The following is a 14017-nucleotide window of genomic DNA, read 5'->3' on the forward strand; positions in this document are numbered from 1 at the left end:
GAAATTTGTCCAAATATATACAGCTTTTCTTTAAACGTCTCATCCAGTTCTTAAAAGACTTAAAATAATGAGAGAAGTACCAAATACTGACTTGCAATCTGATCATTAAAGAATAACAACTAATTTCAGAAACAAATTAAATTAGATAAAACTGCCACTTTTGTAGATCAAAAGTCAAAATATTGTAAATATTGCTAGTTCATATTGATTTCTGGAAAAACTTTCTTGTAGCTAGAGAGAAGTGCTTTGGTATGGAAGACACAAGCCTATATCTAAACTATCACAGAAACATGTCTCTAAACTATGACAGAAACAGGTCGAATGTTTAGCTAATTCACTATTCAGGCACTCTGAATCACCTTAGATAGGGTATCAGAAGAAATACACACAATGCTCATGTAAACAACAGGCAGCCAGAAGAGCAAAATCTTTTACCAACATCTGGTAAGTTGTTGGTTTTGTGGCAAGTAAGCAAAGTTCTATAGAGGGCATGCAAACCAATTTCCCAGCGTAATTCATTAAAAAATATAGTACTTTTCAACTATAATAAAATCGGACTTGATGGGAAGTTTAATTTGAGCTATTAAGTGATGGGAAATTTAATTTGAACTATTCATTGATAAAAAGGAAAAAGAGAAGGGCACTCCAATATAAGTTTCTCAGTAATAAATTAAGAAAAAAGAAATAAAACAACTTAAAGTAGCTTCGACATTCAAAAGAAAAGCTCCAAAGCGGGGTGAAGGGGGAACCCAAGCCTAAAAAAACCCATGAACAAAACTGAATGATACAATTTGACGAGCGAAGAGGTTCCACTTACATTTAAATCAAATAAAACCTTATTTGCCTTACTTAATCTTACTAAGTTCTAAGACGTTTTACCTTTGGTTATGAAGCTTCATTACTGTTCTATTACACATTTTACAATAAACAAAATGAGCTCTTGTGGCTCACAGACTTTCACTTTAATTAACAGTTCAACTCTAAAAATTCTCTAATTATGGAAGCCATAACTAGAATCAATTAAACCTGTAAGTCACTTTCAGACATGAACACAGGATATAATATAGCCAATGATCAGAATTGGTAGAGGAAATAAACACCTCCTTTCTGCATCCTACAAACACACACATTAAAGTGCCATTTTGAAGCAGGCACTATACCACAGATACTAGGTGAGGAAGTCCTTTCCCAGACCACTCCCAATTCCCATTTTCAACTCTTCAAGGGAGTAATCATCTATTAGAAGACAGACAAATGGGAATGTTCTTACTAAAAATAAATTACCCTGGCTTCTTTATTTCTGGAATGTTTCATGACAATAACCATCAACTGAAACTTTTTGGCTTTCAGTAAACTTCCTAAAATCAGGAAGGAACAAATCTAGTTGAAATTCTATCAGATTTATCTCTCAGTTGAAAAAAAATCTTTTAAGGTCTTCCAATAACTAATTTCAAATTTTCCAGGTTTCTTAGAATAAAAATGCTGCTTGCAATATTAAACAACCATAAATACACACACATTATGCAATTGCCTGTTTATTTAGTGGCACCAGTTTTGCAAACTAGAAATTATTTCTACTTTTCATCTAACATACAATCTGCAACCATTAGCAGGCTGAATGCAATTTTTCAATGAACTTGAAAATAAACAGTACATTCTTCAAGTTAGAACTGAATTCACATATTTTCTTTGGACCAGGAAATAATACATAATACAAAATATACATTTATGGAATTTCTTTAAAAGTGTGGATCACATAAACTGCAAAGTGGGTGAGTTGCTATGAAGAATTTTGTTACACACTGTAGTTAAGAAAAATATTTCTGCAATTATATTAGTCTTAACATTTATAGAGTTTAAAAAATGAATCTCTATATAATGCAACATGCTTTTAACATGTACATATCTCTCCACTCATAACGTTTATACAAATTAAGTGATATAACTCATTTCAAGAGTGAAATCAATCAGTATTGGGGCATATCACTACAAACAAGGTACTTTCCTGCAGATATGCTATTAAGTTAGTCAAGGGAGAACCAGGTAAGACAATGGTTTCTATGTTCCAGAAGTCCCACAAATGGCAATAAGCTGTAATTAAACATCTGATTTTGGCAACAAATGCAAAATTCTATGTTTGTTACATTGTACTTAGTATATTTTAGGAATCTCATTAACTCTGTGCATTGGTGGTGGTTGTCCGTGTTGGATGTTATTTTAACATCCTGAATTAGTACGTAAATAACCTAATTCCTTAGAATACAAATTGAATTAAACATTTAATGAATTCTAATACTAGAAAGCTCAAAACATTAAAACCTGGAGATCTGACAGGTAAATGTATTACTTGTTAACATAGTATATCTGCATTATGAAGGCCAAAAATGTTCCAGATACATTAAATTTGTTTTATCTCTTTTCTATTGAATTTCTAAAGTGGCAAATCTTAGAGAAAGACATTAATGTCCAAAACTTCTGAATACTGTTTTTTTCACCTTTTAATCACTTTCCCCCCAAATATAGTATTTTTAAAAAGGTGCATTTTAATGTCAGATTCTAGCCAGGCCCCCCATCTACCTCTAGAGTGAAACAATTCCTTAAAATAGACTCAAGTTATTTTCATGCCCTTGAAATATTTTGGGCTTTGCAGGAAAAGGGATGATGCCCTACTGTACTTCAGAATGGGCTCTTAGCCATGGGGTCTCCATGAACCACTACAATATTGTAAACTTTAGGGAGATATGTATGTTATATATGCATTTTCCTGGGTAAAGGAGTCCCTGGGATTCATCAGTCATAAAAGGCCTGTGACCCCAAAAGGTTAAGCATTGCTAAAATGATTTTGTGTCATTCACTGTACCTAATTAGGATATAACTAATTTTGTTCCGCAGCTACCCAATCTCTTACATCAATCTAACTTACTTTAGATAGTACCATACAAATGCACGTTACTAAATAGTCTTATACTGGATCAGGAGGACCATATAAAAGAAAAAGAAAAACTCTAAACAATTTTTCTAAACATTTAGTTTAATGAGAAAACCATTAGTTGAAAACTGGGTTTTGGAGCAATGAAAAGAAATGAAGGGTTGGGTTTTCTAGTGAAGAAACACTGTATTAATTCTTCTCAGTTGTTTCTACGGCGAAGAATCAGTAACTCTCATTAATTTCCTTGCTGGAAAAATCAATTTTTCTGAAGCAGCAAAGGTTGATTCTTGTTGGTTTATGTGACACAATCGTTCTTATAAATTTACAGCCAGGTACAAAGAAGACTTTCCTATGGCTTTTAAAACAATTAAGAGTAATTCTTCCCTAGCTATCCCACTGCCATTTCCCCATTCCTCCATCTCCCAAGTTTTCTCATTTTCAGCCAGGTTTAACACAGTATTAGCTGGCCTTGATGAAGTAACACACTAAGCTTTCTTGCTCAAGAAAATGGAATTGTCCTGTTTCTGTTTGAAAAAAAGAGAAACACCAAGAGGAAAGTAGAGGAAACCAGGGCAAAATTTCGTGCAGGATAAGGAAGAAAAAAAGTCAACATTATCAACTTAAACAATCCTTTTTCTCCATCTCATAAAAATATAAGTTGTCAACTGCAATTTCAATACCATTATAAGTTTTTCTAATTAGCACTCCTATCTGCTAGTAATATAAATAGGAAAACAGTGAGAGCAGAAGCCACTATCTTAATATACAGAACAACTGAAAGGGAATCTGTGAACAAAATTACAAAATGTTCATTTGACAATGAATTGGAACCAATGCCTCTCATCATTTCTATTGAGCGTTTTGACTATCAGTAATAACTAACATTTAACTGAGACTTATCATTTTGATCAACAAAACAATACAGTATTATACATTTTGAAAATGTATTCTTAAATATTTCAAGCATATTCCAAGGTAATATACAATTTAAAACATATATAAACCAAAACACATGGCACATAACTGAAGGAAGTAACACCAAATTAGGCTTCCAAAATTTTGAACTCTTAAGAAGGCTTCCTAATGCCTAAAAGAAAAACTAGAAGACTAGATATTGAAAAAATGGTAATCTCACTAGCAGTATCTGTGAGCAAAAGTATATAAAACTCTTTAAGGTCCCTTAGAAGAAAAACCTCAAATGAGAAACAATTATATACTAAGATATTTACACATATTTTCTAATACAAAATCCTAATACTGTACAAACAGCCAAGTTTGAACTAAAAGTATATACCATGAAATTCAAAATTAAAATAAAACAAAAAATGGAGAAAAAAAGCAGTACCCAATTTCATCAGTTCTTTCAGAAACCAAAAGTTGAACTCCAAATGAGTTTGTCCAGTAAAGATGGGCAGTGAAATTATTTTAAAATATTAAAACATAGTAATAATTTGGCTAAAATTTGACAATAACACTGGCAGTGTGTTACAAAAACACAGAGTTCTACCTAAGATAAATTTAGCTAGAGATATTTACATTTTTAAATGCCTTAAACTCAAACCCCACCTACATTTCCATGGCTGGACAATTTTCAGAAATCTATTACCTATTCCTCTGAGTTACTGCTGTCAGCAGGAAGAATAAAGGCCATTCGATAAATGCAATCAAGCATACTGAATGGGCTTAAGCCTCTTCAGTCCAATTTTATTCTTATGCTAAGCAAAATTTTCTTCTGAATGATTTTTAACTTCGGAGAGAAGAAAATAAACTGGAGAAGAGTTTTCAGGTGAGTAAAGGAAGTTTATAAACAAGCTCTTTAGGGCAGGGACCTGCCTTGATTAGCTAAGTACCTGGTAGATAACGGGTGGGCAATAGCTTTTTTTTTTGATGAGTGATCCAGTTATAATACTAACATACACTAGATGATAAATTGTCCAAATGTAAACTTGAAGCCAAGGATCTACTCATTTCTTTACAGTCCCAAGGTGCTTAGCCTAGAACAGTGTTTTACCGATAATACTCGAAACATTTTGTAAAAAAAACTAAGTTATTAGTTGAGTTAATATATGGTCGTATGAATGATCACTAAAAGTACTGCTGTAATTCAGATTACTTGAATTACATACCTAATTTATTACTTCATCCAAATTTCTTAATGTTGAGATTAGTATAAAAAACTAAGTGGCTACAGCAGTTGCATTAAGTACTCTAGAAGCAAGTTAATGCACTATAAAGTAAGTGTTTGAGATACTTCCAAAGTTGAATTAAGTATCACTTTGATTTTTTAAAGTAAGCGCTAATATTGATAACTGCTTCTATTGTCTATAAAAGTATATTCCCAAGAAAGTGGAAATTAGGAGATTCTACCCTGTTAAAACAATGAAAGAAAGGTCAGTGAAATTTTTTAATATTAGGGTAAAACAAAGCCTGCTATACAAAATGTTATTTCCTATTCATAGCAGCAAATAAGACATTTAAGTGATAAAAGTATATTTTGAGTACTGTATTATCATCACACAAGAACTTTTTCCCTCCAAAGAACAGAACACATCAAACATTTTTGAGGCATTGCCCTGAGATGCTAATTAGCACAAAAAAAGGGGATGAGGGTGAAGAATTTAAGTGGTACAAGAATGAAGTGCACAGTAGAGGTGCAAAAGTGCCTTTAAAACGTACGGTTGGTTTCCCCCACTATTACCTCCAGGAATCAGGAACAGTCTGCTGTTATAATGTATACTTCCTTCCTGTATTTTTATAGTAAAAAAATTATTAGTATGGCAGTGCTGATTCATGTGGAAAAGATTTAGTCTTCTCAGATCACTCAAATACAGTTCTCTCTTGTTTCCAAGCCTAATTTCAATACTAATAATTTTGACAGGAATATTTTAATTTTCTCTTGTTTAAAGACTCAAAAAAAAAAAAAGGCCGTAAATATGCTGTTATGGTTTGAAATATAGCTTTCCATCACATACTCTACTTACTTGTGATTTAAGTTGTGCATCTCAAAAGATTACACAGTCCAGTTCAAAGTTTTGCAATTTCTGGAACTAAAACTGTCAGTCTACTTAAAATATTAAGGAACTGGCTTGTTATCATAGGGATTTAGCTTTCAGTACCAGCATGTCTGGTAATTAAGTCTATAATACAAGCACTGATATTCATTAAATGCACATTTAGATACTTGCAAGGCCATAACTTAGAACATTATCATACTTCGCACTCTACCACAGATTTAGACATTAAGTATTTATTGTAAGTATGGAATTGGTTCTGTAATTTCAACTGATATGAATTCCTAAATATAAATAGTACTTCAGTTTTTCTTCATTCATGCTGGAATAAGATATAAATTAAATACAATTAAGTTACATTTAATCACCTCACAAAATAAGAGGGATAATGAAAAAATTTTGCTGGTATTTAACTACTTAAATCTGAGACATTTCACATTACTTTCCCCACTACTCCCCTAACTTTACATTAATTTTAAGGCTATATATACAAATATGTATATTTCCAAGTTAGGGAAAAAACAAATATAACAAAATGGACTATAATGGTTTTTATACACAAAGTTTTGATTTTGTATTCAATGTTGTATTTTAGTCTTACATTTTAATAGTTTTCGAGTGGGAATCTGCCTACTGAATGATTACATGGTGATAAATACAATATTCAACCTAAAGAGACAAAAATACAGAAGGGCACGGAACAGTAATCTTTTCAATGTGACAGATTTTAAAACTTACTTTCACATGCTTAATCAGAGGAATTTAAGCCTAAATTAAATTAGGTTATTTTTACATCTACAATTCCTTAAGCTTTGAAAGTTATTTGTAAAGGCCAACGGCTAAATATTATCAACATGCTATATTTCAAATCACAAATACATCTTAACCACTTTGATTCTAAAGACATGGGCCAATTAAAAATCACGGGCAAACACACAAACACACACACACACCCCTACCATAGAGTGTTAAGATTGTCAAACTTTGACAATTATTTTAATTAAACTGAGGCTAATCCAAGCTGATACACATCTTAATGAAAAATAAGCAGCCTGAAAGAAACTATTTAAAAAACAGATTAAGGTACAACCAAAAATTAAATCTTTTAGTCTTTCTAATGGAAGGAAACACTTTCATCTATGCCTTGAGTAACAGTGTTGACCAATTAAAAGAGACTAACATCTTTCCCTATGAGAAACGTCTCATTACAATGGCACAGTGTTTTAAAAGGCCGGGGTAAAAGAGGAATTACACATACATGATTAAATTTCTTGTTTGTTAAATCAAGCTTTATTGATAAAATGGAATTCAGAATATCTTACTAGGAACAGCAGCAGGCCCAGCCAATCATGATAGCAAAAATGTGGCAGTTTCCTACTATATGTAGGAAGCTGCTGCTTATCAATTAGTAATTAAATGTAAGGACTTGTAAAAGAGGTGCAAAGAAACAAGGCATTTAGCCCCAAGATTGAGATTCTTACGAACACACTGTATTATTACCTGCAATACTCATGGAAACAACGAAGGAACATCCTGAAAGACAGTTAAATGAAGGGACTGGCTTTATCAACAATGCCAACTCCCCTACCAAGAACATTTAAGATAGTTTTCAATAACTCCTTGGATGTTCAGCTTTGTAAGATTTTGAGATTATTTTCCATAATCATCTGCACATTTGAGCGTCTAGCTGACATGGCTGCTGCTCTCCCTGTTCCAACTCCAAGTCCAAACACAACATGACTTGAAACGGCTATATATCTGTTGCATCACACAATAAGCCAAACATTTCTTGTAACTTTGATAGTGATTTAAAGCAGTTCATAATTAAATATGAGCATTTTGTACAAGGACAATTACACTTTACAAAAAAACAAAATCATACAACAAAAATTGCTGGAGTCTGATTTACAACATGAATTATGGTTTGAAATCACGTTTACATAAGTCTCAAATTTACAAAAAAAAAAAATCAGTTCTGGGCTAGCTGTTGTACTGCTGAAGTTCTCTGATGTAATCATTCTCACCCATGTCATATCCCCTTCCTTAAAGTTGAGGATGGATGTTAAAAGGTTCAACAAAGTTGAGCTGTACTCTCCTTTGGAGGTGAAGGTAAACTCCATGACTAGATGAGCAGTTTTACCACATATCATCTGTTGATGTAGAGTCCTTTATAAAAGGAAGCAAAACAAGGAACAACGTTAAAATTTAGCAGTGCCAAAATACACCATACTTTCTGAATAATGGAGAAAGATAATGTTCTGTAAAGATGACTTTTAGAATATAAATGTTTTTTAAAGTATATAAGTATATATGTGTATATATGAAATATCAATGTTTAATATGTTCAAAGAATTGTTAATCCTTTGTTTTGTTTTTGGAAAATATTTGAAATATGGTTTTATGGTGAGGCTGACCAAATGTATTACTAAATCAATAAATCTATTAAAAATAACTTTTTCTTTAGTGAAATCCAATACAGTTTTAGAATGCCACTTTTATAAACCTTTATTGCATCAGAAAAGATTAAGAACTCAAGATGAGATGTGAAGAAGCTTCATAATGCAATACATAAAATATTTCAGAGCTGTGCCCACATGATTTCTACGTTATCACTTTTCTATAAACATCATACAACAGAATTGCAATAGAACACTTAACTGGAGAGTATGGCATTCTAATGTTTATTTATGCAAACAATTCTGTAATATTTAAGTGAAGTGTATACTTCGGCATTCCTGACAAAGGTAATTCCAACCATATAAACTATTTAGTGGAGACAAACATTCTGAAGTTCTGCTGCAGCTGCTTACAAAACTCAGAATAAGATAAGATTCTGAGTAGAGACAGTCCCAACTTCGAAAAAAAAAAAAAAACCATTTAGTGGAGGCAAAGCAAACCTTCTGAAGTTGACTGCTTGTAAAGACTTAAAAAATCCAGAATAATTCAAAAGGACTTTCTTCTTTTTTGAGAGAAGTGGCCACTCACCATGATTATGTCCTCAATCACTAGAACTGTGGTGCAGGAGAGATCAGAGCAAGCAGAGTTCAAAGCAATCAATCAGGGGTGTGTGTAAGAGAATGGGTACAGTGAACAGCTCTGCAAAAACAGGTAGGAAGGATATGCATTTAGAGTGGAGGGGAAGGGAAAGCAAAGGGAGCTAAAATGCTACTTACAGTGTCATCATTTTTGTAAGGATTCAGTCTATTGTAAACGGCTTCAATAACATTCCTCCTAAGTGTAAAAAAATGCAGAAAATTAATTCTTCAGAAAGTAAAACACTGCTTAGTAACTCATAGCCAGGTGTTTATTAAAATTTCTAAGATAATCTTACACTCAGAAATTATTTTAGTTCTATTTCTTGCTGTCAACAGTGACCCTCACTTTAAGATATTTGGGCCCCTATGTTAAGTAGAGGTGAGTTCACTCTAAAACGTCTTATAACACTCTACCAACCCAGTTAATAGAAGGCTAAAAATTACACATTTTAAAAAAAAAGTCTATATAGTCTATCTCCATTTGAACTGGTTTAAATGGTTATGAGTCATCAATGGCAATGCCATTCTTAAGATATAATACTAACATAAGCTAGGTAAGAGTCACATTGTAGTTTTGAAGAATCAGAGTATACTTTATATTAAAGCTTCTACTTTTCTTAATGCCCTTTTTAATAGTTCTATTAAAACTGAAATGTCAAATAAGACATTTCCATGACAAGCCTGGGAATTCGTTTTGAGTAACACTTTATTAAAAATCTGTAGTGTATTTACAAGTTATAGTCTCCCTACTTCCAAAGTTGATTTGATGTAATTTGATAGATCGTTTCATAGAAAGCCATATGGAAAAAAAGTTTCCAAGAAATAAAAGCTTCAAACGGGAAGTTCTACAATCACTATTTAGTGATTACAAAGAACATGGTCACACTTGCAAAACACGGTAGAGAATCGAGAAAATTAGTCAATAATGTATCTTCACTGTAAGTACAAGAAGTCTTCACTTGTAGTTTTAGCACATTTACTCTATATCCAAATTCAAGCCAAAGGTATTTGCAAGTTTTATGTTTGTAAGTCAATTATATGGATATTTGAGGTAAAAATGTTTTAAGCCTTGGAACTGCTTGAATTTTCCACTTTATTATGTAAAGATGTAAGCTTAATATTTAACACAAAGTAGTCCAATTCTATGAACTGAAGTGGAAAGGGAAAAGAAAAGAAATATATTCTTCTTCCCTGACACATAAAACCAACTAACCAACAATCAACAACCAAAAACACTGGGAAAATCAGACATAGAAACATCGTCCATAAGAGGAAAAGGAATTTTCAGGGTGTTAAGTTACTCAGGGATTGACCAAATCAAATTATACTACTACTAACGATGACACTTAGAATTTTGTAAATTTTTAATGTAGTGCTATGTAATTTAGTTTAAGAATTCTTTCAGTATATTATCTTGTTTATGCTCTATGAGGAAATCAGTGCCAACCAAACTTCCAATAAAGACAACCCTCACTACAATTAGTTACAATGATACTGATATCTAAGTCTAAACAAGCTCTACATAGTCTAACACTAAAAAAAAATTGAAATCACAGGTTAAAACACAGATAAATGCATCACTTCAGAAATTAGGTAAACACACATTTTATCAATAAATACCTAACATTTTCATACACTGACATAAAGCGTAAGAGTGTACAGAATGTAACTTACTTGCTTGCCAATTCACCCCCTGGTGGGAGGCTGGGGATGTTCTCACTCGCTAATGTGCGCATCACATGGACTAAGTCGGGGACGCCTTCCCCCTGCTTCTTTATGATTTCTGGGAATCAGAAGTACTTTCTTTGTAAGTGTTATCCAAATTTAATTAAAAAGAAAACCGAAATAAAGATAACCTAGCTTTTTAAAGATGGCATTTACCACATCTGAGATATTTCTAATCTGGTATTATTAAAAAAAAAAAAAAAAATCAGGTTGACCTTTGAAGATTTATGACAAAAAATGCATAAAATGACACATAAGATTAACTTCAAATCAAAACTAAAATATGAAAAAATATTTCATGTTAAATCAGCATATTATATAATCAAGGATATGTGTGCACAAGTGAGAATATCTTTTCTTAAGATGTCAACTAGTTACTTCTTACATCACTTCTCTCTTTAGACTGGAAACATGTTTCCTGAACTTTGCCCTATATAATATACTGCGTGGAATTTTAAAAAACAAACAATTTCAAGATTTGAAAATAATAACCCTTAATTATAGGGGAATTTATAGATTATACACTAACTCAATTATTTTATGTATATATTTATATTTGTAAAATGATACTTAAATAGCATCCAGATTATGTACTTGAACATCACTGTCTCAGTTTAATTCTTCTCTAAAGTATCTTTAAACAATATACTGTATAGATATATAATACCATTTCCTTCATTGATTACTTGAACAAAGCCTTGAATAGAAAAGGCCTAAATTTCCTTACACAACACTTAAAAAGAGAACCATTTGATAAACCATACAACTGCATTTAAAACAATTTTAAAATATCCAGTTATTAAAAGGGCACAGCAATATGATCTGTAGTGCTGCTGTGCAGATGCATACTGTTATTCACATCACAGAATATAAAAAATTATGAACAAAGAACCTTACAAAGGACTCTAAAACTATTCCTCTAAGTATAAAAAGTCTTCACTTGCAGTTTTAGCACACATACTCCACATGCAAATTCAAGTCAGAACTATTTGTAAGTTATATGTTCAAGTTTTGTTGAGTTTTTGTTTTTCAATGTTTACAGTAAGAAATGGTATTTTCTTCGTCATTAGTGGAGCAAGAAATCATCATTCTGCTTCTCAATTTGTAAACACCTTTGAAAATAACAATGCATATAAAGATTCATCCTTCAATCAGGCCTCAAAATTTTTAAAGAAGACATGGCTACCCATAATATTTCTTTAAATGGTTCAAACTGTCCTTTTAGAATAAAGGCCAAATTTTTACCATCTATTACTTTTTTGCCTTAAAAAAAAAAAACAGTCTTAAATCTGAACAAAAAGCAAGGATCTCAGATTTGGTTTGCCAAGTTCCTTTATTGTGTAATCTTTAACATCTAGTATATTTGTTCTACATGGTTCTAATGCTGGAAATCTGCTGTACAAAAATAAAGGGATTTGATGTTTACCTAAACTGCACAATTTCACAATCTAAAACTAATACACTTAACATACAGTCTCCACTAAGCCAATACAATTATTTGGATAGATAACTAGATACAACAGAAATAAACACTGATGATAAGTTGAATCAATAATGGTTTCAGGTCTAAAAAAACATTACCTTGAATCATCTATACTTGATGTATCTTACATCTCTTTTGTTAAAATAGAAATTAGGATATTTTAACTGTGAAGAAAATTACAGGAAAACAAATTCTTGTAAAAAAATAATGTAAAGTTTTAAAAACAGTTAATATCTCCTATTCCACGTGGGACAACACATTTAAACTACCTGACCATTCATACTATACTAGCCTTGCTTCTGTCTGCTTTCAAAAAAGAAAAAGAAATGAATTTTAAGAAATATTCCTTTAATTTCTGTTATCTATACGTTTTACTTAGAATTGTAAAGACTGAACGCTTCTTCTAAAGAATATTTATGTATAGAAGATCCATGTTTCACATACATATACACAAACACATTCTGCTCCTTTCCACTCCCCTCCACCAAGCTTCAGGGATTCTATCAGTTATCTCCAAATTAGCAACTTTAAAGCTAAGGTAGTCAGTAGCAAAGATTTTGAAAATATATACATAAAAGTATAATTTTAAATTGGCTTAGAAGGACCACAAAATTAATAGTAGTATAAATTATGAGCTGAATCTTTTCACACCCCCAGAGAGTCAAGTATTTAGAAGGGAACAAATAAGAGAAAAGGAGAGCTGGAAGGCCTTTCCTTTTCTATATTGTGGACAGAGAAGCCAAAAATGTTCCAAGCAAATAAAATGAGGTTTAGTAGGTCACAGCAATCTAGTGAAGGCATGTATTTAAAGAAAGAGAGAGAGAGAAAAGAAAAAGGCATTCGGGTGCCTGCTTTGGAAGCTGAAGGCAGTATTTTTCACTGAGGACATACAACAACTTTTACAATACAAACAGTTACATTCTATGTTTTAAAATAGCAGCAATTTTAACGTAGTATTTAATCTCTAGTTGCAGTCTCATCAAATCTGAGTAAAAAATACCATATTTAATTTATGACAATCTCCAACTGAATGGTACAAGTATAATAACACTTTAACATATCAAAAATATTGAGTATCAATGTAAATTCTGTCCAGGTGGCAACTCTTGCTTGATAAGAAATATGAAACTTATTATTGTAACAAAATTACGTAAAGTATTTCATAATTCCATCTAAAACTTAAAGAGTACACATTAAAGAAAAAAGCAGCAATTCATTTCTAAAATTGGATCCCATTTCATAGTAAAAATATTAAAATACTTATTATTTCTTTAAACCAATAAGAAAACATATGTGCCCAAGTTAAAGTGCCAATACATTAAATATCAACTTATCCCTATACACATTATTCTTACGAATTTATATTTTCCCACTAATCAACAGTTTGAACCAATGATTGTAGCATTCTAAATATTTTAAAATGTTACTATAATACCTATAATTTATATTGAATGATTCAAAATATAAAAATTCCAAAACCCTTGGTAACAGTAAGGAGACAAATTCGTTGAACAGTACGTCCAATGAATGCAATACTAAATAGTACAAACACATACTAGATGTATGACTATCAAGTGGTGGACGGCAATAAAAACAAAATAGTAGCCCCTAGACAGTACTAAAGAACAAAACCAATCATGATTCTAGTATCAGACTGATTATGATTGGTATCAAACAGTAAAAAGGGAAAAAACAAAATTAAAGTGAATAGTAATTTTAATAATGCAGGCACAGTGGGATGTAGGTGTGGCAGGTCAATGTTTGCATGCGATTAGAGAGGTCTTTAATGTGCAAATTAACGACATTAGGAACCTAAAATGCATTTTAATGCTAC

The 14017-nt window shown here is 31.8% G+C and overlaps 1 protein-coding gene across 3 annotated transcripts in view; it reads right to left on the reverse strand.

The window, feature by feature from the left end:
• Nucleotides 1–1519: 1519 nt before the first annotated feature.
• The window catches only part of PPM1A (protein phosphatase, Mg2+/Mn2+ dependent 1A), a 49958-nt gene continuing 37460 nt past the window's right edge, over nt 1520–14017 (reverse strand). For all 3 annotated transcript variants that reach the window (XM_023231764.3, XM_023231782.3, XM_023231772.2), the window contains 3 exons: nt 10650–10758; nt 9114–9171; nt 1520–8106 (listed from right to left, as the gene is read on the reverse strand). In XM_023231764.3, coding sequence (XP_023087532.1) covers nt 8077–8106; nt 9114–9171; nt 10650–10758 — 197 coding nt within the window. In that variant the 3' untranslated portion in view covers nt 1520–8076. The remainder of the gene's footprint in view (nt 8107–9113; nt 9172–10649; nt 10759–14017) is intronic.

Source organism: Piliocolobus tephrosceles, chromosome 6, assembly GCF_002776525.5.
Source record: "Piliocolobus tephrosceles isolate RC106 chromosome 6, ASM277652v3, whole genome shotgun sequence".
In the NCBI taxonomy this organism is placed as follows: domain Eukaryota; kingdom Metazoa; phylum Chordata; class Mammalia; order Primates; family Cercopithecidae; genus Piliocolobus; species Piliocolobus tephrosceles.